General features: G+C 42.1%; 1 protein-coding gene across 1 annotated transcript in view; it reads left to right on the top strand.

Moving 5' to 3' along the window:
- The window catches only part of LOC110838913 (KH domain-containing, RNA-binding, signal transduction-associated protein 2), a 150,443-nt gene that overhangs the window by 88,046 nt on the left and 36,293 nt on the right, over nt 1-26,104 (top strand). The window contains exon 2 of the mRNA XM_022082577.2: nt 24,752-24,888. Within this exon, the coding sequence (XP_021938269.1) occupies nt 24,752-24,888 (137 nt within the window). The remainder of the gene's footprint in view (nt 1-24,751; nt 24,889-26,104) is intronic.

Here is a 26,104-nt window from a genome sequence, read left to right as displayed (position 1 = left end):
TTCCAGACATAATTTTATGAATAAACCGGGCTCAGCCCGCAGGTGGCATTACACAAATTCGTTCAAGTTGACAGCTTTCTTCTTATGCGAAGCTTTGATGAATTCCTCACATAATTCAAGGTGTAATCTTCACCGCCCTTTGTAAGTGAAAGCCACTGAGAGTAAGGGAACGCACTCGGATAGAATCACTTGCCGGCCGAGCTTCTGCAAGCGTGTAAAGCCGCACAATAGAGGAGCAAATGCCGGCGAGGTGACGTTTTGTCACCTTAAGCTAGAGAGAGACCTCAGGCTGAATAACGACCTTCCAAGTCTGAAGCACAATATTGGGTGGTTCTCTCAGAACATGATTGCCTGTTTGGTGAGTGTTTTGCGAAACAGCATCACGGGCCGATGAGATGTCAGAACAGGGCTTAACGAGACCTACGCTGTTACCACCTTTGTGATCTGTAATTTAGATTAAAGGTATAGGAACTCATTAGAATTTAGAATGGTACGGCACACTGGTTCAGAAACACTACGTTTCATAGTACATACGGTATATTTCGTAGTCATGTTGAGGTACTGAAGTAAGTTTGCCTTAATTTATACACATTGTATTTGTTTAACGATTTATCAGAGTGAAACGTACCATTGCTTTAAAATTACATTCGTATTAACTATAATTTTGTTTCGTTGTTCTTCTTCCGCTTTTCCTTTTACGGGAGGTCCCGGTTTCAAATATCGACCCGGAGACCGCCTATCTTGACCGAGGGTTTTCCTCAGGTTCCCCAGACAATATCCGAGATACTGCCTTTAATTAGACGACGACCGCTTCCATCCATATCCTTTCCAATTCGTTATTCATCAGTAATCCGACGATAGAAAGAGAAAGCGAGAGTGTGGACTGGATTAATCTGTCTCAGATTGGGCCAGTTGCTGGCTGTTGTGGGCACAACAACGAAACTTCTGATTCCATGGAAAGGAGGTGATTGCTTTACTATATGCGCTACTGTTATCAGCACAAGGAGGCCTCTCTGCGTCATGAAGTTCGGACGCGGAAGCCGTACTGAGGACCTTCTGACAACTGTAAACGGACTCCTTGAAGTTGAACCTATGTTTGCTCTAACGTACATTAAATGCGAAGGAAGTTAGTTGCCAGGTTTATATGAATATTAGCGGAGCAGCGGGTCCACGTTGTGACATCGTGACGAAGTTTGGTAAACTACCATCATTACTTATCGTGTTGTTACACAGGGCTGCGAAGGGTAGACGTGTGGAAACAGAAATGTTGCAGCCGTAGGTCTGTGCCATCCAGATCTGTTGGAGAAGGGAGAAGTAATTCGATAAAGAAGAAACTCATTACATTAAAGTAGGTTGTGTAACCACAGTTTTTCAGAGCTTCGCCGTGGAAAAGCAATGTTTTCATCCATAGGCACGATGCAAGGGGAATTTATCTGCTTCTAAGTGTTGAGGAATACTGAAGATATGTTAACCAGATAAGTGGTGCCAGAATTGAAATTTATATGTATTTATGTGAATCCTAGTCTCAGTGATATGTTTAAGAGCTTCGTGTAAATAGTAACGTTCGTCTTTGGTGCAGTGCGGTCGAACACGTGTTGAAATAACTAACTCCCCAACTTTTTCCCTTTTGGCTCACCATTGAAAATTCTGTACGCATATCTCATTGCCCCATGAAAGCCGCGTGCCCTGCCCATCGTATTCTGCTTGATATGATCATCAGAACAGTATTTGGTGGAGAAAATAAATTATGAATTGTCTCATTGTGCATTTTTCTCTTTTGTCCTGTTTCTTCATTAAACCCTGTCATTTTTTGTTCTTCCCTGAATGTGAAAATCGTAGTTTCACACCCATCTAAAAGAAGATACGAGGTGCGATCGGAAAGTTTCAAGACTGTGTCAATAGTGGGCGAACCGGATGTAGTACGAGATTTTGCCGCTAGGGGGTGCGGCCTACATTCATAGTGAATCAGTGTGCCAGCCGGCATCATCGAATTAGCATTTGTTTCTTAGTTACGGGCGTTTTGGTAGTGCATTACACCGACCCTCCTGCGATTTCGGAATGGCGTGTGCATCAAATTTTGCCAAAGACTCGCCAAAACGGCTACGGAAACCTATGAAATGCTAAAGCAAGCATTTGGGGAGTCCGCAATGGGTCGTGCACAAACTTTTGTGTGGCATTCACGTTTTAAAAATGGCCGAACCTCTGTCGATGATGATGACGAGCGTTCTGGACGACCATCTTCGAGCACAACGCCCGAAAATGTTACGAAGATTCGGCAGGCCATTCACGAAGATCGACGTCGTACCATCAACGACTTGTGCGACATTGTTGGGATAGGCTATGGGACCTGTCAGCTGATTCTAAAGGACGGAAGCGGCCGTCAAAGTGGCGCAACCACAACTGGCTGCTGCATCATGACAACGCGCCAGCGCACACCGCCCTCAAAGTTCGCCAGTTTTTGGCCTCAAACACCATGGCCGTCATCCCGCACCCTCCTTATTCGCCGGATTTAGCTCCGTGTGACTTCTTCCTCTTCCCAAAGATGAAAATTCAGCTAAAGGGAAGGAGATTTGAGACGATAGAAGAGATTCAGGCAGAATCGCAGATGGTGCTTGACAGGCTGACAAAGAAAGATTTCCAGGGATGCTTCCAGGCTTGGCAGCGGCGCTGGGATCGTTGTGTTCACTCCCAGGGGAATTACTTCGAGGGTGATGGATGAATTTAATACCTGAGATAAGTGTACGGGTTTTTATAGGCGCAGTCTAGAAACTTTCCGATCGCACCTCGTATAAATTATAGTTTTGTATATTATTTAATCTGTACGTTTGTGTAAAGTAGAAAAAGATGGTGGACTGCATTGCAGGAAGAATTTTCCTAATTTAATCTGCTTTTAATTTTTTCGTAAATGAAATTTTGATTTGTTATTGTCATTCACAAGTATGTGAACTTTGCCACATTTTCCATTGATTTATTTGTTAGATCTGCCTTTGTATTAAGATTCTGCCCTGCAGCCTAGAGACGAGACGACTGCAGGCGCATTACGTATTATTTGACCACATGAACAGTAATCATTCGTCTTGTACGGGTACCTGTGAATTCACGTCTTATGGGGTACCTACGACTATGCCTCTTTGGTGTTTATGTTCTAAAACGCTGCACACTCTCTTGCGGTAGCATTACCTTTCAAAGATTATCCATCCGCCGCTGGAATCTTTTCCCGACCGGCTTTGCTTATAAACCGATTCCACGAGCTGTATTTTCAATTATGAAATTAATATCAGACTTTGTCCTTTAATATAGAGACCTGGAAGTGCATAATAGCTCTTTAAAGTGGCTCTATACGGGTTGGGCGATGGGGTTTGAGTCTTGTCAGGGGCATGTGTTTTCAGATTTTTAACACGACCACACTTACCTAAGGGCAAATCCAGTGCCCTATTTAGTGTCTATGGGAAAGCCCTTTCTTGTACCCCCCGCCCAGAAGCCGTTTTGGATATGGCGGTGTACTCTTGAACCCCGGTCGTCAGTGTCGCGAGGTTCTCTGCCCGGCCGACCTTTGTGAGCGCTGCAACAGTTGTCATGTTGCTTTCCATTCAGGGAGTGCTGGACCGAGTTGTGGGGCTGTGTTTCCGCTCTTGTAGCCAAGGAGGACCGGAATATAAATGCGAAAATGGGATGTCATATTTACTCACGCAGCTTGCCCTTACCGTAAGGTGTTATGAAAATGTTACAGAAACCTCTGACGTTTGAAGTTGCTGGATGCCGAGACAACTCGATGGTTCCATCCAATCTCGGCGGACGCTTGAAGTCGGCGTAGTCTACATCGAAATGAGTGGAACTAATACGAACCACGACGGCCCATTCATAAAATTGGACGACCGGCGTATGATATTTGAATATCGGCGATCTTATCTTAGCAAATAAATTAGTTTGTTTCCCCTTTCTTACAGCGCTAATGCCATACTCTGTTCTCAGAGCAGATACCGTAAGATCTTGTCGCGTTTAAAGTTTTTTCTCGTTAAAGCTTGACAACAAATATTATTAGTGGCACTGATCTAACGACGGCGAGTATGAAGATATTTTGTGTTCTGGGTTGATGGTGGAGGCAGTAAACACCTCTGAAACGTCAGTAATCGTCTACCAGACCACACAGTGCAACAATCCTGATGACAGCTATCTTCAAATATTATTATGGCACATATGGGAGGGTGATACAATTGATCTTGAAGAAATAAGTTTATGAAATAACCGATAGGATTTGCCTGGTTCAGGGCAGGGACTTGTGAGTGGCTTTTGTGAGCACATTAATTAACCTCCAGGTTACATAAAAGGCAGGAATTGCTTGGTCAGCTGTGCGACTAGTGACGCTCAAAGAAAGGTTCCGCTCCAGTAGGGCTGAGAGAGAGACTTTCTGGCTTAGAGAGAGTAAACCTGGTTTCGTTATTGATTTGTATGCCTGTGCTGTGTGAAGTCAGATAAATATGAGATTCCAATGTGTTCGTTTATCAAGAAAATGTGTTTTCGACAAATTGAGCTGGTTTCTTATGATGCGAGCGAGATTCTCCGTGAGAATCAAACAGCGTCATGAGTTCTGCGGTGGGCCGCCATGTCTCCGCATCGATCCAGTAAATAACTGAATAACGGAGTTAATTTTAACAACTTGCGCCTCTACAGCATTTGTTCTCGTATGTAGTTACATTAACGTGGGGATATTACCTGTGCAGAAAAGCCTTCGGGAATTCTGCAGAAAGTGATTCAAATTCTGATGGTTTTCATTGCCAGATGCAAAAGTTTGTTTCTGGAGTTGGTGTACGTGGCGTGTTGTAGGAACTGACAGATTTGCTTCTCAGTTCGGTACATCACAAGCCAGGTTTGTAGGAGTACAAAATATTCTTTTACAAAATCTTTAAATGTTTCTGTAAAATAAAGAATTGATCAAGGAAAATATTTTTATGTATATTTCCTACATCTTTACGATTTTCGTGGCTAACAGAAAAAAGTTACTGTATATAATTAATTCTATGCAGTGAGCCCCTTCTAATGATGTCAAGAAATATTTTGGAACCCTATAGTTTATTAGCGTGTTCACAGGTACGTCTGTCTGTTGGTAATTAATACTTGCCAAGTTTTAGTTTGAAAATCTGAAGAGAAGAGTTATTTGATTACGCAGGCGTAGACGAGAGTATAATATTAAAACCAGTTTTCAGGAAATAGTCGTGAAGGCGAGAACTGGATTCATATGGCCCAGGATACGAACCAGTGACCGGTTCCGTCTGCGTATATCTGTACTTTGTAGCCACTTGACATCTTACCCTGGTGACAGAAACAGACAGTCTCCGAAGTATTGGAGGTTTGGTCTGCTATCACACGGTTGATCGCCTGAGAGGATTTCGCTGCATTTAGTCGCCTCGCCGCTAGGGCTTCTAGTCTGACTCCTTTTGCAATGGGTACGAGTTGGATATCCAGTACTCTGGTTGGCGTCTGGGGCTAACCGCCATGGTTGGCGTAGGAAGGTTACTGGTTTCTCTGACCGTTTGTTCAAGGTCACACCGTACATAATATTTTAGTTATGCCATGGAGATGCTTGTGGGAGTAGAGGTGTAGCTCCACAAATTCTTAACCGTGGCTCTGGATAGGAGTGAATGTTTAGCTTGACTCATACGGCCGCTGTTTCTGCGAGGAATGAGCCCGTTACCTGTTGGAACGGAGGCTGGATTACTTCGGAGAAGCTAAAGTAAAGAGAAAATTCCTACCTTGTCGGGAATAGAGCCCCGGTCATTCAGCCTGTAAGCATGGTCACTGACTGAGCTATCCAGGCTCTTGCTGAAAGCACTAAAGAAAATTGCTCCGTCACATCGAGGTGTGTTTGGAGGGGATTAATCAGCTCTTCAAAGTCGCGAAGTTTGTGGGGAAGTATGTAATGGATGATTTTGACTCACCGTGTATCGTGTATAGCTTGGTACAGAAATGTAAACTAAGATTAAATTTTACGGACATTTTTGTTTCGCTTACCATTTAGTTTCAGAGACCACCGGTAGAAATAATTTGAAGTCCCATTCTGATTTGCATAAAATTTGAAAACAATTAGTTCTATCCATTGTAGTTGCATGTTCTGCTGACCTTGTGTATCAGATTACAGTCGTTTCTCCCCATTCCAATTAAGTGCATTAAGTGTTACAAAACCAGTTATCAGTTAGAGGACACACCAGGTGTGGGTAGTGGAAACATTCACCGCCGTGATCTGCGCCCAAATGAAGTCTGAAAACATCCAGTGCGGTTAAAAAGTCTTCGTTTTTCGGTTTGCTGGACGACCGGGCTTCGATCTCCGAGGATTTTTCTTCTGTATCCATACCCACTCACCTCCATCTAGTGCCAAGGTTAAAAATCCCCAAGCGCCTACATGGCGTATAGTGGGGCAGCTTAACTTTGTATGATTTAAGGTTTTCACAGCAGTGAGTAAGAAAATTTCTGCCTTCTGAGTTGTTGCGCCGTGTATTAAGGTAGTTGTTTACCAACGTCATCAGGGCGATGAATTCATCGCCCTGATGACGGAGGCAGTATGACCTCTGAAACGTTGGTAAACATCGACCAGACTACACAGCGCAACAACCCAGAAGACAGAAATCTTCAGCTAAACTTTACTTACAAATACTACGCGTGCCGTTCATTGTATGTGGCTATTTCAGCGGCATCGTACGTAGTGGATATTCCGAAAATGTTCCCTGGTGACTGGGATATAACTCCTACGCCACGTTCAGGCTCATATACTGCAGTTTCTTTGGATGTACGGGACACTTCAAAATGAATGTCTGTTCAGTTGTTCTTGCGTGTTCTTGGATTGGTTCGGACACTTTAGTTGGCTGTTCCTGCTGACTAGAATATGGGAGTTGCAGGAACAGTCTGTCCACTGGGGCCGCTGGCTGCAGTGAGTGCACGGCTTGTATTCTGCAAGGTTTTATTTTCAGTAATTTTGTAGCAGAGATGACTGTCTACTGGGTTGTGGCGCCGTGTTGTCAGGTAGATCGTTTGTACTTACCGCCGCGAAAACCTCAAATCCTACTTTATTTTGTGGCGCTGTTCTCGCTGTGGTTTTCCGTACCTCCTGTTTCTTGTGTGGGGTGTCTTACCGTGAGATTGTTCAAGCCGATCTCCGATTTCATCCAACTCTTTTCCTGTTAATTAATACTCGGCCGTTGATGTCTACCAGTACTTACTTTATTTTCAGAACTGTGAGTAGTGTTTCTGTTGGGAACTCAAATTCGGCCGCGAAAGGCCGTGACCCTGTGTATCCAGCAGATGTCGTCCTAGTCGCAAGCAAATGTAAAGCGTACACGGAAGAATATCTTCACGATACTGTACATTCTGAACTGAGTTAAAAATTCTACCTGTCCTCTCCTCCCACTGTTTTGAACCTCTTAATCGCTAAAGTAAAACAGTATTTGATTATCGGGTTCTCATTCCAGATCAGTGTAAAGGGTATTTTATGGAAAAGCGATTACTGGTTATTATAACAACGAAATGAAGCTCATAAATCAGTTTGTTGACGAAATTAGTTATTGCGTGTTTAAACAGGTGATATATACCAGTGGTATTCAACATGGGGTACGCGTGCCCCCGGGGGTACGCGAAGGCATCTTAGGGGGTACGTGAAATTTAAAAAAATATATTATTTTATGATAATCACTGAATAATCAGGGCCAGATTTAATATATTATTTTAAATATAATTTATTTAATTTATTTTAGATGTATATTATATACTATGTATAACTTGAATTATACACCAACATCTTTGGGGGCACAAAGTTGAAGAGAAATTATATCTGGGCGTACGCGAACAAAAAAGGTTGAATACCACTGATATATACCATAGGTATCACTGTTATTTAAAGAGCTAAAATATCTTCTCAACTTCAATACGAGGATCATATCCAGGTCATAAATGTCTGCTGTAAATTTCGCCGATCACAGCCGTTAATATACTCTGCTTTATAGGACACACTATTTTGCTCACTGAATCATTAATCGCGTGTTTGACTGAGGACACATGATCTTGCCCCATAACATTCCCTTTAAGTCGAATCTCGTTTCTTATTGATTGTGGAGAGCAGATATCAGTAAGATATCCATGCGCCTTTGAGCACACAGGGCGTTCCGGGTGCCTGGTATTTGGTCCCAGCGTACCTAAGTGCTTCAGTGTGCAAGAAACAGTCCTTGTCGCTGCGAGATAACATTAAACGGGTTCATCGGATGAATGAATTATTAAAGTTTGCTCGATTCAAACGAGGAGGACTCTTGAGAAAAGTGTTTATATTTCGTGTTGATAGAAGATAGCAGTAGCAACAATTTTAGCAAGAACGTTAAGGGACTTTATTTTACAGCGTTAAGTAATTTAAGAAGTGAAACTTCTGTCTTCTGTGTATTTAACGTGTTTATTTTAACCTGGGACAACTTATAAAGTAGGAGAATTGTAATTTAAACTGTTTGGACATGATCCAACTTAGTATGTACGTAGTCTGTTATTTAAATTAACGATTTTGAATGGGTCTGAGAGACTTAACAAGTTCCTCTGAGGTAACATTTTATCGTAAGTGAAAATGTGACTACGCTTCAGAACTTTATTATGCAAATGTGTCCAATTACCGCGGACCATTTCCAGCGAAGCAACAGCAGCAGTTTTTGCGCCTTTTAGCGTGCCGTTCGGTGCCGTGTTTCCTACTGCAGCACGCTGCAGTTACCTTTCCAATTTTTTTTTATTTCCTGCGCTTTGTCATCATTAGCGAGTGACGATTGGAACGAATTTCACAGCGACTCCATGATCCCGCATTCGACCCACGCTGCTTCTTTTTTTTAATTTGCCCCTAAACGTATGCAGGCACACGTGCACCCCATCTCCACCGACGTGATTAATCTCAATCCAAAACGTGCAGACTGCAGAACAGCGTGACATAATCTAGATGCTGTGTTATCAGAGCAGCGTCGCAACACTTCTTGTTGCTAGCAACACACTCCATCTGAGTGTTGGCCAAATACCAATAAACTGTGATAGTTGCCTCCTGGTAACCCAAAGCAACGGCACGCTGTCTCCTTCAGTGTATGGACCACTAATCTGTAAGAAGGTGAGTTATCAGGTTCACACGGCTGCGAGTATGAAGATGACTGTCTTCTGGGTTGTTGCACCGTGTAGTCTGGTAGACGTTTACCGACGTTACAGAGGTTCTTGCTGACTCCATCATCAGGGAATTACCGATCTGATGATAGAGGCAGCAAGGAAATGTGAAATGCCTGTAAATTTGTACCTGACTGCACGGTGCAACAACCCAGAAGACAGTCATTTTCATACCTGAAATCCTGAACCAAATGTCATGAGAGTCCATGAAGTGTTTTCGTATTTTATATTGGCTGATGGACATAACCTGCTCCCATGGCGTATTTGTTTCACTTATTGCTCATAGAACGCCTAAATGCAGGGGCGAACGTTGATAAGGCACGCCTCCTCATTGAAACTTGTCATCTGGCTCTCACTGGCTTCCTCCCTTATGAAGTATTAAAAACTACAAGAGCTGACATAAGCTTTGCGTAGTTCTCGGCTCCGTGTAGTTTCTTCAGTGCAGCGTTCTGTAGATGAGCCTACCGTATCTCCAGGCGGCAAAATAGGATTTATCTGACGTGAGATTTCTAGCAAAACGGGAGACTGTTGACACAGATAAACGTCATCCCAGGCAGTAAGCTTTTATTGGTTCAGAATTGATCTTCCTGAGAGAGGGAGAAACCAGATGGGTACCTCTGCTTGTGAGACTTAACTTGCGCTTTCACCATCGTTCAGCTGTCACTTTGCTCTAGTCCCTGGTTGGATGCAGCAGATGAGAGCTTATTGTATCTTATTTTAATGTCGGCATTCTACTCCAGAGAAATTGTTTTTATTGCGCCTTGTAGAACAAGCGTGTGTTGTACGGAGCCTGTAGCCTACCTGCACGATGCGCCGTCTTTTGTTTAGCTATGCAACTGTCAAGAAACTTTCTGCCTCTAACAGAATCTGGAGATTAATTACCGTGTTCACAAAATCCCCGCCATATCCGTGCCAGGTCATCCCCCACAACGTACATTTCACACTTTATAATACTGTCCTTCCGTCTGCGCCTGTCATTTCTTATACTGAAGATTTCTGTCTTCTGGGTTGTTGCCCCGTGTAGTCTGGTAGAAGTTTCCCGACGTTTCACAGGTACTTGCTGCCTCCATCATTAATTACAATCAGGTCTTCCGTTCTTGAGTTGTACGGTGAAAGATCACATTCTACGTCACAGCTGCACAAAGGCTTTCTGGTACACATAAATACCACACAAAATGTGTGTGTGTGTGTCCAGTGCATGTGACAGTAAGTGCATTACTTGCATCAAGTCAATGTGACTGGTACCGAAGTGCCAGGGCAATCAGTTCAATATTCCTCTCTGTTTCATTACGACAGCATGCGGTCGCTTTGATGAAACCCACTTCAAGGAAACATCGTCTTGATGCATCACGCAGAGCAGAGCAAAGGTTTCTACTGCGCCTCAACATGAGGTCACAAGTGCATGAACTGCTTCGTACTTCAGATTCCTAGATCATATCGCCGAATCAACTCACACTACAATGGCACACCGTCGGTGGAAACATGCAATACCACAATACATCTGACGTCGAAAATGTTCCGATGTAACAGCCTGTGTTTCCTTGGCCACGAGGACTACCATAACATTTGACATTTTCAAAGTTACAAACATGCTTAGTAAGATTCGAGGTTTTGACGGTGGCGAGTATGAAGATGGCTGTCTTTTGGGATGTTACTCTGTATAATCTTGTAGAAGTTTACCGACGTTTCATAGGTGATTGCTGCCTTCATAATTAGTGTTGTAAATCCCTGATGATGGAGGCAGCAAGCACCCCTGAAACATTAGTTAACTTTTATCATACTACACTGCACAACATCCCAGAAGACAGTTATCTTCATTAAAATTTGATTAGAAAGAGGCCACTAGGGGGACTGAGTCGTAGGTGGGAGGAATGTAATATTAAAACGGACATTAAGGAATATTTGTGGACTATTAATTGGATTCAACACGGCGTCAGAACCGAGAATAGCTACTTCAGTCGATAGAAAACTTGTTACTGTTACGATTAACTCACATTTGGGTCATTGAATTTCCAACTAGTGAAAGTTTTGAAACAACTTTTTTTTAATCTTCTCTGTTAAATGGGAAATAATAATTTCGCAGTGATACTTGTATTTGATATTATTAAATATCACAGGAGTTTAATAGTAGAGGTACTCATAACGAAACGCTGTTACTAGTAACTGATCGTCAAATAAATACTCTGCACTTGAAGATGGCCCTCTTCTGGGACATTGACCAGCCTTTCAAAGGAACTTCCTCCTCGCCATGAGAACCTCACATCAAATCTTACTAAAAGGCTGTCCCGCTATTCGCCATTAGGTGCTTAGGGGGTGAGAAGGTATAGCTCCTACTCATTCTCAACTTCGGTCAGCCCCGGCCGCGCTTTACCCCCGGGAAAGGGCCCCGGTCTGGACGCAAAGGCTAGAGGAAAAACCCTCTTCCCTAGTCGGGGTTCGAACCCTGGTCGTTCAGTCCATATTCGGGCACCGTACTGGCTGTTTATATTATGGTCGTTTGAGGCGTATTTTTACTCGCATTTCCATTCTAGGGCCTTTGTAGACTTCTTCTTCTTTAATGTGGTGCATCCATTCTTAAGTATTTTGTGTTGCTGGTTACCCATGCTCCGTATCAGTCTCTGTCACGTGGACTTATTGCTGGATCATTACTCATTTTGTGTTGGCTGATGCTTCCTCCAGCCTGCGATCTTTATCGATTAATATCTTTCGCATTGCGTAGTAGAAATTATAGTGTTCGCTGATGTCATGCCGCGATATCAGCGACATCAGCTCTCGTATCCGGAGTGATCGTCTGAGATACTTTGGTATCGTCGTCTGTTATTCTCACTTAACCTTCAGTGCCTACCAGTAAAAATCTTTTAATTTTGTAACCGAGTTATGTTAACCATGTTCGCCGCGTTAGCCCGTCTAGCACTTTGAAAAGAGAAAAATAAAATGTCTGTCTTACTTTCATACATCGTTAACCAGCTCCAGTCAGGCGTTCTTAGAATGGTTACGCTCGCGGGAGCAGAAGAAACTTATAATTTTGTTGTTTCTCAGAGTGTTAGCCGGCTTAATACGGTTAACATGAATGCTTCGCTCGTGATATACGTGCCATTATGGTTACCTGTACCTAGTCATTGTTCATAATTTGTGCCCCTTAGTAATCCTTAAGCAAGAATTGTGCATTGGTATTGGAGCAGGGCCTACAAATAACAGACTATAACGCAGAGTGGTTGCTGGTAAGACACTGCGTTGTGGAACACTCTGTAGTCTGCACCAGAGTTATTCAGCCTTTTTTGTTCGCGTACCCCCAGATATAATTTCTCTTCAACTTTGTACCCCAAAGTTGTTGGTGTATAATTCAAGTTATACATAGTATATAATCTACATCTAAAATAAATTAAATAAATTACATTACTGATTATTCAGTGTTCATCATAAAATAATAAAAAAAAATTTAAATTTCACGTTCCCCCTAAGATATCTTGGCGTACCCCTGAGGGTACGCGTACTCCAGGTTGATTACCACTGGTCTACCATATACGGATGTGTGTGCCGTAGTCTTGAATTAATCATTCCCTAAGCGGTTGTACCTAGTAGCGAAAAGTATTTGTGTTTTATCGGATCTTATGAAAATACTTACAGACTCTTAAAATCAGAAAGTACACTGAAATCAAAATCAATTATACACAACATTATTAACTTTCGTTCATACTTAGCTTAACATTTGCTGCATTATTTGACATAACTTAACGTTGGTTGAATAATATAAATGTAAGTAACTATTTAATAACTTTCATATATCAGTGGATTGTTGTGGGTCGAAGTTCCTTCTGATAATAACGACACGCCAGTCTGGTTTTCATATTATTATTATCCCATCTATTCACCACTTTATGGGGTATGTACTTCCATGTACCCGAGACAGACCTTGTCCCTAAGGTACATAGGGCAGCAGCTGTTTCCGGGACACATATTGTTTTTAGCAAGTGCTACATGTATTATATAATTTTATTTTATGACAGCGTCTTTCGAATGATGTATGAAGATCCCAAAATGGCGGTCTTCTGCAGTTCCCTAAAGTCGTGTTCGCCCGGGATGTTGGCCAAATATTTTCTAAGTGTCATCATCATCGTCGTCTGTGTTTTTTAAATTACTAATTCAACTTCACATCTGGAAACGATCCGATTTTTTCAACTCTTTCATGAATGCAGTACTTTTGTAGTCCGCTGGTTTTGGATAGCTACGTTCTGTTCGAAGCATCGAACATGGTAACTCATAATAACTGAAGCGTAGAAAAATACCCCTTCCTGTGCCAGCTTCAAGATGAATATGTGTTTCGAAAGTTTTAATGGTTAGCAAAGCTATAGATTTTGACATTCGGTGTCCTTTTTATATTGAATCGCCCTCTTCCTTGCTACGATTTTCCGGGGTATTCCAGGCCGAGCGATGTAGTTAATATAAAATATAGACGTTGCTATATTCTGTTAAAGCATTGCCGCGAACATAAGGGTAAAGACATGCGGAGCTTGTTACTGGTACTAAGAAGTCGTTAAATAAGATATTATGAATGGACAGACAGACCTAGGTACCTGCGTAAGAGAGAAATTTCGAGTGGTGTGATATTTTGTATGTATTGACGGAACATGAAGCACTCACGTCACCCAGGCGATTGTTAGTTGAATGTCAACGTTCACTTTTATATTTATATAATTTTTTTTCTAAGACGTGCGTTAAAATTCTCCCAAACTGACGGACTGTCATTCATGTCTTAAATGAATGTTTTGTATTAAGTTGTGGTTTGTGGCTCTCAGTTTGTGGGCCTTGGTGAAGTTTTTCTGTGAGTGTGCGGTTAAAATTTATATTCTGGGTGAATTTACTTTTTTAGGACATTGCATACAGCATCTGCCATTGTGTTCCTGACGTATAACTCAATTCCGATTTTCTGAGATATGAACTTCTCACTGTGGCGAGTGTGACGATGACTGTCTTCAGGGTCGTTGCGTCGCCTTATCTGGTAGACGCCGCTCGGCTTACTCATCGCAGCATGAATCCCTGAAACGTCGGTAAACTTCTACCGGACTACGCGGTGTATCAACCCGGGAGACAGCCAGCTTAAAATACCGGGATTTTTAATAGCCGGAAACAGTAACGCATAATTTATGTGAAGACGTACTTGCGTATCTTTGCGTGTCTCGATCGTAGCTCTCGTCTCGTATGCATTTTTTTTTCGAACAGGTGTTGTAAGGAGAACCCGAAACGTAGTCCTATATTTCATTTCCAGTGCACTTTCTCCGTGTCTTAATTTTTAAAATAGTTGAATGAAAGAAATTTTGATGCTCTGTCATCTCGCAGCTCGGGAACTGTTGGACACATTTTGGTAACATTTAAAATCTAAGGCCCCTACTTGTCCCCCCAACTCTTTACGCAGTTTTTTTTGGGTGCGTAAAGAGTTATAATTTATTAAACTGTAGGGAGAATAACAAAACGAACTGGGTGGAATTTAATTTTTAATGGGCTCTATGGCGCTTTAAGGTTTGTTTAGTAACACGGTGATTTGTGTCTTTAAACTCATCACACTTTATTTCTTTGACATTTGAAATGAACTGTTCGCTCATGGTGTGTGATAACGCATACCGAATAATAAGAGATAACGTATTGACTCTTATTGGTCACCAGCTGAGTAAAGTTAAGTTGTCTCTGTGTTTAATTAAGCATCACGCCATGAATATGTATGGCGGTGTGGAGGTATAACTGTACTCATTTATAATCTCTTCAATAGGCCTATATGTAGATGGATAGTCAGCTTCACTCGCCGGCTGTATTAGCTCTGATTAAAGTTGACGTCATCTTACAGCAGAACATTCTAAAATCCGTTAAGTGACGACATACGCCAATATCGGTGAACTTCAGGCGTAGTTAAGTATTGAATGTCATTTGGATAGTATCTGATTATTTGCTTCAAGTGTCGCAACTCCCTTGTTACAGCCCTGAACTGGGTTTTCACTTGCATCCAGTTGTATCGGTGAACGAATTGTGTAGGCCGTATTTTAGCCACTGGTTGATGTGTGGTTTAATTTGCTATTTCGATCCAGTTTTGAAATGTGCAAAGCCCGGAGACTAGCATTTAGCCTGCACCCCATTGGTTCCGATTTTAAAGAATTTTGGTATGTACGAGGCTTCGTATCACAGCCATTTGAACGTTGTCCTGGACTCTAGGAATCCCATCCTCTGAATAGAATGTCAAAAGCGGCTGGAACAAGCACTGACAGTTCACCCCCTATAACATGTAATGGATACCTAATACTATTCAAAAGACCAAATTGTCCATAAGGACACGCAGAGAGAAGAATGGTTAATAGAATTTTTTTAGGATGTTAGTACGTAATTGACCATCAGATTAGGTTTACTCAACTGAAACATTGTGTGGTTGGGTTATAAAATTTGTGGCAAGAATATTTGTACTGACTTAAAGCCCTTTGGCTGGAACTATCTAATAACATACAACGATGATGATTCAAGACCGCGCTTCTGAACACTGAATTTTATTGATTTTCCTGAAGAAATGTGCTCTGGGGTTGTTCCTAATTTTTTATCCGAGTTGCTTCTGTGCCTTGTCATTGGCAAATGGGTCGATCATATTTAGTGATGATTAATGGTTGCTCAAACTGGAAGAGTCGTGCATGTGGTGTGTCATTAGGTACTTGACATTGAATTGCTGATTATTAAATACATTAGACCCATTAATTCCATGCAGTTATCTTCATTTGTCTTCGCTAGCTTGAAAAGTGTAAGAGTCGCTTTTGTAAAGCGAATGGATTTTTTAAAAAAATTAACGTTCACTAGTCTTTGTATGGTGTTTCTTTTATTCTGTCGAGAAAATTTGGTTTATTTTCGTGGTCTCTGTCGGTGTTGTATTCTGTGCCCGGCTTTAATGTCTCTTTATGATCCTCGGATTGCTGTGTGGTTAATTAAAGCTTGTAATGAGTTCGTTATGCGGGCGCAGTTAGAGGTTAGTTGTGAATATGGCAACAGATGACGCGATTTGTACTAGTATTTTATCGGATGTTGTCTGTTGTCTGAGGTATATTTGATAACAAAATACCTACGGAATTTGGCTCCGTTGCCGTCTTCAAGTGATTGGCCTTAATTTCACACTCTTTTCGCATTGCTCTACTTCTTAGTACTCCCTTTCTTTCGGATAATGGGGCATTGTGTGCAGGTCAAATTGGGATATTCTGTGGTTTATCTTTGGCCAGTTCTGGGTTTTGGCTTGACGTTGATCTGTTGCATTGGTTATGAGTCCGCGCAGGTTTGCTTCGTTTTATTGTCCGAACTCTTAACCCACAGTACACTTTTCACGTTCTTTAAGGTTTTCTATCATCAGATTGCTTAAAATTACCAAGATTTATTTTTCGCGAATAATAGGCGTAACAGATTTTATGTAAGAATTACAATCACAGCAAGGGACGACGATCCATCTACAATGTAATACATTTAGTTCTCCACCGCTGTATCACTCTATTTTCTCGGGTTGCCCACTCATAAGCCATTTGAGGTTCTCACTGCTGTGAGTACGAAGATGGCTGACTGCTGGTTGTAGTAGCCGTGCAGTCTGGTGGAAGTTTGCCAGCGTTTTAGAGGTCCTTGATGCTTCCATCATCAGGGCAATGAATAAGTCTGAAGATTTCTGTCTTCTGGGTTGTTGCGCCGTATAGTCGTGACGGAACCAGCATGACCTCTGAAACGTTGGTAAACATCTACCAGACTTCACGTCGCAACAACCCAGAAGACAGAAATCTTCAGACTCACCGCCGTGAAAACCTCAAATATTTCGATGAAAAAGTCAATTATAAGCAACGTGAAATTGGTAGAAATGTGCTGTTTCAGTTGCTATCCTGCTTTTAGGTCAGCCAAATGACATTTTGACATCAGTAACAGCGTGAGTCACTGACTTGTGTTCTCAGTCGGGAATCCCTGGGTTTAAAACCGCATTATAGACTAGTAAATGAAACTCGTATGATTTCCGTACATAATGTATAACAACCTTCATGAAATTTGCTTCAGCCAATAACTCGGTTTTGAGAAAAAGTTGGCTTTCTGCAACCACCTATTCAATTGTTTTGCAACAGCGTAGTGGTACCTATATGCAGCACATGCTAACTCCATATTTTACCCACGTAATGTATTTATGGGTTTGTGTGAACACTGAAAGTATATTATTTCCTTAAACATATGCCAATTTATGCATAGAAATAGGTAACAAATGGTTTTTAAATAATATTTGAGTGAACCTCTGCCTTTAAATGGTTAATTCGATTTTCCGATCTTTGCTGTCAGTAAGGATACTTGCAGTAATATCATCTCTGGTGTTCAGCCTCCGCCAAAGTTGAGTTAAACAGCAACGTTTCAGAGACCAAAGTATCAGTTGGCATGGAGCGACTTTTCAGGGAAGCCACAGAAATACAGTTACACATGACATGAACAAGGAAGAAGGCCTCAAAGGAAGCCAAGCACGGAACTTGACTGCTAGGATTTTAAATTTCGATGACACAGGCAAGGACAACGTTGAGCAACATGGAATCGGTGCAAGGTGTGGATAGAAGATCACAGAAACGTGCCTCTGCCCTCCGGGTGCACTGCGCCAATTTAGAAGGAGCAACGCATGAATTGGCCGATCAGTGACCTGCGGCGTTTCGTGTTATTGACCATATTGGTGGATAGAGAAATGATTTCCGAAATGTTAGCTTTTAAACTAAACTTCGACGCGACTGATCGTCGGAGAGGATTTTAGTACATTTATTCGCTATGAAAGCCTCAAATCTTAAATAAGGACTCTTCATACGAAGCAGACATAGTATTGTCATTACCACAGCTTGTTGCTAGTTTTTGTACTTATTTTTATCTTGTACAAAGCTCTCTTTGTCTCTCTTGAAAAATATTTTTTTGTAAATTTGCATGTCGTATGTACATCGTCTCGTTACATTCGTTCACCAATATCTCGCGATGTATTTGTATGAGAGAGATGACAACCTAAATATCTGCAACAGTGGACTAAGTCAATTATGAAACACCCCAGGAGGTGAGTTTTATGGAGGATTATAGTGGAATATTTAACCTGCTAATTTTAGTTTCATTCTAATCACAGAAAGTTTACAGTGGCTTAAATGCTACAGTTTTCAATTTTAGTGTGGCTAAGCTGTTAACTAAATTGATCTAAACAAAACAGACGCTTTTACTTTGAGATCAACCAGGTGGCGGCCGGGTCAGACAGAGGTTAAGCCCCTAACTAGGGACCGTAAGTTTGATAATATGCTGTCTTCTTACACCTCGTAAGGCGGTGGTAGATGAGTGTGGAACGATGGCGGAATTGTGATTAACTAAGGAAGACCGAAGAACTATAAAATAAAAGCTCCACTGCCACTTCATCTGCCATGAATCTTACTTGAACTTATCCGGAATTGAACCCGGTTTTCGTTGGCGAGAATCCGGCGCCAGAACTCAGCTGTGGCACGACCTTCACTGTGGCTGCTAGTGGTGGATTAATATTTGTCGTCATGGTTCGTGGAGTTAGCACTCTGGCGTCATGCGATTAAGGATTGATTGTGACACTTTGAAAACTTGACATTCGGTAAAGTTCCTCGGACAGGGGAAATGGTGCTTCGCAAGGTGTCTTAGGGCTCAAGACTGTTTATTCCACCGAGAACCGCCCAGTCGGTGACCTGGTTGCATTTGTTACGTTGTAAAATGTCGTCACTGTATTTAAACACGCCGCTAAGAAAACTTGTAGCGGAGTGGAGGTAACGCTTTACGCATTCTTCACGTCATCGATAGCTTGACGCCACAGCTACGTTACCCCCGGTGTGCACTGGGATTGAGGCTTGGCTAACCGCACAGTCGGTCTTACCTGAGCGCCGTCCCTGTTGGTTGTCGAATCCCGGTCGTTTGACTAATCATTTGTCATTAATCAGAAAACAGAAATATTAAACATACTTTGGTTTTATATGTACATTGTATTCTCTGTTACGAAACGCTGTCGAATTAAAGCTTGCCGAAATTTGAATTTAGCAGACATCTACAAAAAAAACGTGAATAATATGCGAAAAAATTGACAAATATTTTGTGGCGAGTAACTGGAACCCCGTACAACAAAGAAGCCAATGTAATAACTAACAATTGGATGTGATAATGACAATGTTAACCTCAGTATGTCACGCATGAATTTAATTTGTTGTCGTAATCATGAATATTAGTGAAGAAATGTATTTTGTAAGAATCCTTACGAATTGCCTTGTGTTCGATTCCAAGGTGTGAATAAATTGTCCCTTCGGTTAGGCTGTAAGACCATGATTGTTGTAATGAAGGCACAAATATCCTCACAAATTGTGGACTTCGTATTCGAACGAATGCCCTTCAGGAATGTGATAACCTTCCATCCTTCCATGTGTTCAGTAGTTTCGTATTAAATTGTTTTTATACCACATGCAGCTGACAGTAGTGTCCATGTGGAATAGAAAAAATCCAATTGGATACAGCCATCAGCCGTGTTCTAGTACCCAACGCATGTGTGCAACTCAGTCACGTGTATTGTGTTCCGATGTACTCATTGATTGATCGATCGATTGATTGTCGAGTTGGATGAGACAAGTCGCTTAGTACTGCTGTTTAGAATGAGCCTTATGTACACACAGCATACACACTGTGCCGTGTAAAACGAAAGTCAGCAACAATATCGTAGCACGGTTCATAAATTAACTCGTAGGCAGTTCCGTTCCTGTGTAGTAGACTGTCCCGGCATCCCCCGAGACACTCGAATCAAGGTCAACCTTGTTGCTAGGCCGCTGCTGATGCGAGTTGTGCAAAAGCTGTGCAGGTACGAACATGGCGTATTCACGTGAAGGACGTGTCTATTCTCGAATATTACTTTGCATATGAATCGTTTGCTGCCGTTCGTGACGCATTCAGCAGTGCGTGTCCTGACATGGAAATACTGCGGTAGTCAATATGTCGACTGGTAACAAAATTTTGGAACACGTGCTGATTTTAAGTAGTGCATCGACTGCAAAAATTCAATATTACTGTTTGCATCGTCTTTTTGTGCGTGGCGAGATTCGTGTGTGGTAGTTAAGGTTGCGTTTGAAATGAGACATCCCGTAAATACATGCATGCATACATACGTAATTTCGATCGGTCATCTTTGACTTTGTACGAGGCGCGTAATCTAGCTTTTGTTACTGGTAAGCTTTCCCTCGTTGGACGTATGCCATTTCTGTGCTTTCGGCTTTATGTTATTGAGATGTGGAGAGAGGTTTTGGAAGCAGATGGGTTATATGTCAATTCCAGATCTTGTATCGCACTTTCAGGGGTGCAGTTTTTCTCTCTCTTTTTTCAATATCTGATAAACTTACTACTTCCATTTATCTTTCCTTGCTCTTGGAAGCATTTGCCAGCCGACCTGCTGCTCGAATGCCGTTCCATTGTTCCATTTCTCCGTTCCTCAAGGAAATGCCAGTTAACAGTCGTTAAGTAAACCAATAAATAAATAGCATTTGCCAGTTACGTTACTATGACTACTACTTATTGCCCGCTTCAGTGGGGCGAGTAACTTCAATGAGGATCATCAGAATAATAAATACAGCATATGTCGACGCGGCAGCAGCTTCGTGAAGAGAAGAACAAAATTATGGTCCCTACCGGGAATCAAACCCCGTTTGTTGAGATATGTACTGTAACATGTTGTAGACGGATTGTAGCCGTGCTTACTATATTTTCTCCATGTTAATATTAACTGATAGTACGATTTGAGGTTTACACGACGGTGTGTACGAAAATGACTGTCTTCTAGGTTGTAGCTCCGTGTAGTCTGGTGGAAGTTTACCACAGTCTCAGATGTCCTTGCTACATCGCCCTGATAATGGAGGCAGTAAGGACCTCTGAAGCGGTGGTAAACTTCTGTGAGACTACACGGCGCTGCAACCCAGAAGACAGTCATCTTTGTACTAACTAATGGCTCATGAGGAAACAAGCTTACGATATCATGAACTTTGTGCTGGAGTATTTATTTGTGTGTGCGTAACATAGGCCTATATATTTTTAGGGCTTAATTTACAATATTAAGATTATTCAACAGTTATTACCTAGACAGTAAAGTCATTACTTTGGGCCCCTACAGGTATCTTCCGATTTAGCTGTAGCTGCCTTCTTAAGATTGGTCGTGTTACTAGAAATATTTATTACTTCTCTGGTTTCATTTTCTTTAGTTTTATTGAATAACGCTTTTCATTTGACTATAATACCATTCATTTTAGCCGTTTACAGTGTTATTTTATTAGTTTTGAACAAATATGAGTTAGTTAAAAAAATAATAAAAACGTTTTAAAGCGAAATTCGCCGAAGTCGGGAGATAACGATGTTATGGTGGCATCATGTTCATTAGAGGCCACTCTGCGTTGTACTTTCTTTTTGTTTTCTGTGTTTAGTAATAACAAAATGGCCTCTGCGTGAATTTCTTGGGTTTGATTGACACAATAACGTGACATTTCTTGAATGTTAATAATTACAGATACGGTGACGATGTATTAAATCTAATTTTCAGGAAAAGGATATTCCGGTAGAAACCATCACTGGCTTTTATAATGTCCTATTTATAATTTTTACGTACTTTTTATAGACAAAGGAAAGTATTCGTGGATGTTTTCAAGAATTTTTGTTGTAATTCTGGTATGCCTGTGCATTTCTGAATTTAATATTTCAGCGCCGTTATAAATGTCATGAAATATACTAGGTTTCGAGTTACTCAGTTAATCAGTATACTAGCATGTCTGCATTACATTTCGTGCATTCATTGGAAATTTATGAGTGCCAGTTTGGATTTTTCCATCTGTCGTCTATGTTGCACGTCGTGGATACACGCTTGTGGCTGGGCGTAAATATGAACGTGTTCCACTTGTGTTCTGTGCAGGCCTGGAGTGATGGATGCATACTTGTGGCCCCATGCCATATTACTGTGACCGTTTGATGTCGGGTCGACCTTAATCTATACTGATGACAAGCTGGAGGGAGTATGACTTGGAGGCAGCTTTGAAAAGAAGATATTTTCTTCATTCGTCTCCACCCTCATATGGCCTGCTTGTTCCATTACTCTCACAGTCTCTATCTTATAAATCATCATTATTTCCGTTACGTCTTGGTATTCTAGGCAAAGCTTGTTACAAAATAGGAAGGATTCGATTTCCTGACGACATCATACCGGAAACTGTGATTTAATTTCCTGCCTTACTCTGACGTTCAGACAGTTAACTATAATTATGTAGCTTTGGGCACTTCATTTGACGCACTGCTTGAACGTTGTCTTCTTCACGAGAACGCATTCATTCACACGTTGAACTTTCAAATACTTGATAAAGCAATGAACATTTACTGAAGTACGAGGTGCGATCGGAAAGTTTAAAGACTGTGTCAATAGAGGGCGAACCGGATGTAGTACGAGCTTCTGCCGCTAGGGGGTGCGGCCTACATTCATAGTGAATCAGTGTGCCAGCCGGCATCATCGAATTCGCATTTGTTTCTTAGTTACGGGCGTTTTGGTAGTTCATTACACCGACCCTCCTGCGATTTCGGAATGGCGGATTTTCATGAACAAATCAGTTTTGCCAAAGACTCGCCAAAACGGCTACGGAAACCTATGAAATGCTAAAGCAAGCATTTGGGGAGTCCGCAATGGGTCGTGCACAAACTTTTGTGTGGCATTCACGTTTTAAAAATGGCCGAACCTCTGTCGATGATGATGATGACGAGCGTTCTGGACGACCATCTTCGAGCACAACGCCCGAAAATGTTACGAAGATTCGGCAGGCCATTCACGAAGATCGACGTCTTACCATCAACGACTTGTGCGACATTGTTGGGATAGGCTATGGGACCTGTCAGCTGATTCTAAAGGACGGAAGCGGCCGTCAATGTGGCGCAACCACAACTGGCTGCTGCATCATGACAACGCGCACACCGCACCCTCCTTATTCGCCGGATTTAGCTCCGTGTGACTTCTTCCTCTTCCCAAAGATGAAAATTCAGCTAAAGGAAAGGAGATTTGAGACGACAGAAGAGATTCAGGCAGAATCGCAGATGGTGCTTGACAGGCTGACAAAAAAAGATTTCCAGGGATGCTTCCAGGCTTGGCAGCGGCGCTGGGATCGTTGTGTTCACTCCCAGGGGAACTACTTCGAGGGTGATGGATGAATTTAATACCTGAGATAAGTGTACGGGTTTTTATAGGCGCAGTCTTGAAACTTTCCGATCGCATCTCGTATATGCGGTATTCGATTGCAGTTCCACGAGATGAGGAAAATAAGAACTTTCACAGTGGAATGAATATTTTACTTGCCCCTGCTTTTGTAAGAAGCAGAACACATCCACGGGGCATGATATTCGGTTAATTATGACTCGGAACACATGCCGTCCTACAAATTGAGACTCAGCGCGCTCTGCGTGTGTCCGCGATGCTTAGGAATTCGAGAATGTGCGAAAAGCAGGATGGTATGCAATGAAAATACCCTTTTCTCGGAGGTAGAATTTATTTTATTTTATTTTATTTTAACACCACTTTTCTAAAGCAATAAATTGTGAATTTCAATCAAATACCATACATCTGTGCTGTATACAAATATAGTATGAAAGAAGTCCATCGCTTCTGTGTCAGCGGATAGCTTCCAAACTTGGCAGTCATCGCGGTTCGGTATACTTAGTTACACCCGACCGTAATCATCGTTACGTTTCAATCCTGGGAGATATCCGGTTCGAATCTGCCCGAGACTACTCCGGTAAAGACGACAGGATTCTTTTTCCCCTCAGTCGATTACTTCAGACAAGAATACCGCAGTAATAATTTGGTTAGCAAGTTCACACACGAGACTTCCCATTTGTAGTGTAAATTTGCGTGCCTACTGAATATTATAGAATATTTGGTGGCAAACTACAGCTCGAGTTCCGCGTGAATTCAGTTCCTTCGTTCGCGGAAGCCAAGTTCGAGTCCGGCTTAGGCCGGCGAGGAGAACGTTCTGTAAATTGTGCTAAGCGTGAAGCCTTTACTTGCCGGATCATATTGTGACGTGGTGGGTTTAATCGGCGGTGCAGCGCGTTGACAGATGCTGTATGTAGTTTTCAATGATTTGGGCTCTCTGGTTGTAAAAGTTGTGTTGTCAGACAGTACATAGAAGATGACCGGTAGTTTTGTAAGGAAGGTAGGTGATTGAGCGAATAGTAGGTCACGTGGTGGGGATGTGTAACGCCGATGTTGAGAAGAAACCTGTCGGCATTCTTGCAAACTCGTATCTGTCGCATTCACATTTCGTAGAAAATAATTGTTTTCACCCCATACGTTCCTGCTAATAATATTTTTAATGGTTCTTATTAGATTGAAGCATCTCTTCGCCTAAGTGAGCTGAGCAGTAAATGCAAATAGGCGGCTCAGCGCGGTGAATGTCGCGCACTTTCGGTCCAGTAAATCTGTGGCCAATCTCAGTCCTTTTCTGTTGCGTTCTTAACCTTCTTTCGAGAAGAATTGAGTGTACATATCCCGCCTGACCGATTCTTTTGTTTGTTTCAGAGGTCACACGAGAAGTAGCCAGGGTACAGGCTTCGGGGAAGCCGTTGCCCAAGGAGAGTAAATATGTCGACATCTACCGGGAGAAGCCGATCCGTGTTGCAGTTAAAGTGCTAGTTCCCATTAAGGAGCATCCTAAGGTATGGCGTCATTTATTGCCACATATTAATTCTCTGCCTTTTGCTGGGACAAGGCGCGTTTACATGTTTGAAGGTTTTTGGTATACCGTATTCGAAATATATAACTCAAATAGCGTTTTTGATTGCTGACATGCATCCTGCTATATTATTTCATTGCATTTAGGGACAGTGAAATATTGGCATGCAGTCGATGGTCTATTTCCAACTCGCGTGCTGCAGTTTAATGTCTTGCCTTGCGCGCTTTCACCCGCCCACGATGACCTTTGCAGAGATTGTCGCGTATACTAAACCGTTTGTGTCGCTTGCTAGTAGCATCTTGGGTGCTGAGCTTCAGTTGACGCCAAAAATCAAAGCGAATGGTCGCAGTGTGCAATTCTTCCTACATCTCGCAAGAAACTGGGAAGCTAACACCGGAGGAGGAGTGTTCGTGTTAACCGTGTTAGCCCGGCCAACACTTCAAAACGCAAATTAAGGAAGTCGCCTGTCTTACGCTAATTTGTTCTCCATTCGCTGGAACACTGACAACCTTACTTATTTACTCCCTGGAGCCGAGTCCGTTCTGAGAAACCAACGGTCGCTTAGCCACTCAAGAAATTTCCAATATTTTATGGAACCCGGACGTTTACGACTGTGTTCACAAGAGCCCGCCATTTTCCTTCGCTCAAGTCGTTCCAAAGAATCCGTCCCAGTCTGTGTAACATTTCGTAACAAGATTTTATTCTTACGGGGATGAGTATCACCACACCCAACCCCCAAGTCGGAGGACCACCCGTTGTCGGCTGTACGCTACTGTTTATTCAGTATATTCTCAGCTACCCTCCATATATGGAGGCCGTGTTCTCCATCCTCAACCTGGCTGAGGATGGGCCTTGCCGTGGTGATGCAGCACAACCTTTGAGATAAAATGCATCTTTAGCCAGCTGCAGCCAGGCGTCCTCTTTGCGAGCTCAGGTCTTGAGTAGTTTTTGGTGATACGCTTTGATTGAAGCATGCTTCCGTTGTATCAGTTATTTTAGGCCTGTTATAATAATTATTGCCTTTATTAGTCATTTTTCTGAGCCAGAAAAAAGCCTTGGGTAGCTTCGAAACGCGAATTGAAATTATAATTAATTCCTTACTGTGTGTGTTGTGTACCAACTTCATTAGAGAACGTGTCACGATTTTTCCTGAGTTTCTGTATGTACTGGAAGGTGGGGGGGACAGAAGTCCGTCTTCA

Source organism: Zootermopsis nevadensis, unplaced genomic scaffold, assembly GCF_977971745.1.
Source record: "Zootermopsis nevadensis isolate Lab colony 2312 unplaced genomic scaffold, Znev_1.0 Znev_ptg000006l, whole genome shotgun sequence".
Lineage (NCBI taxonomy): Eukaryota > Metazoa > Arthropoda > Insecta > Blattodea > Termopsidae > Zootermopsis > Zootermopsis nevadensis.
Note: the sequence above shows the minus strand (reverse complement) of the source record. Positions and strands in the feature narration are given on the sequence as shown.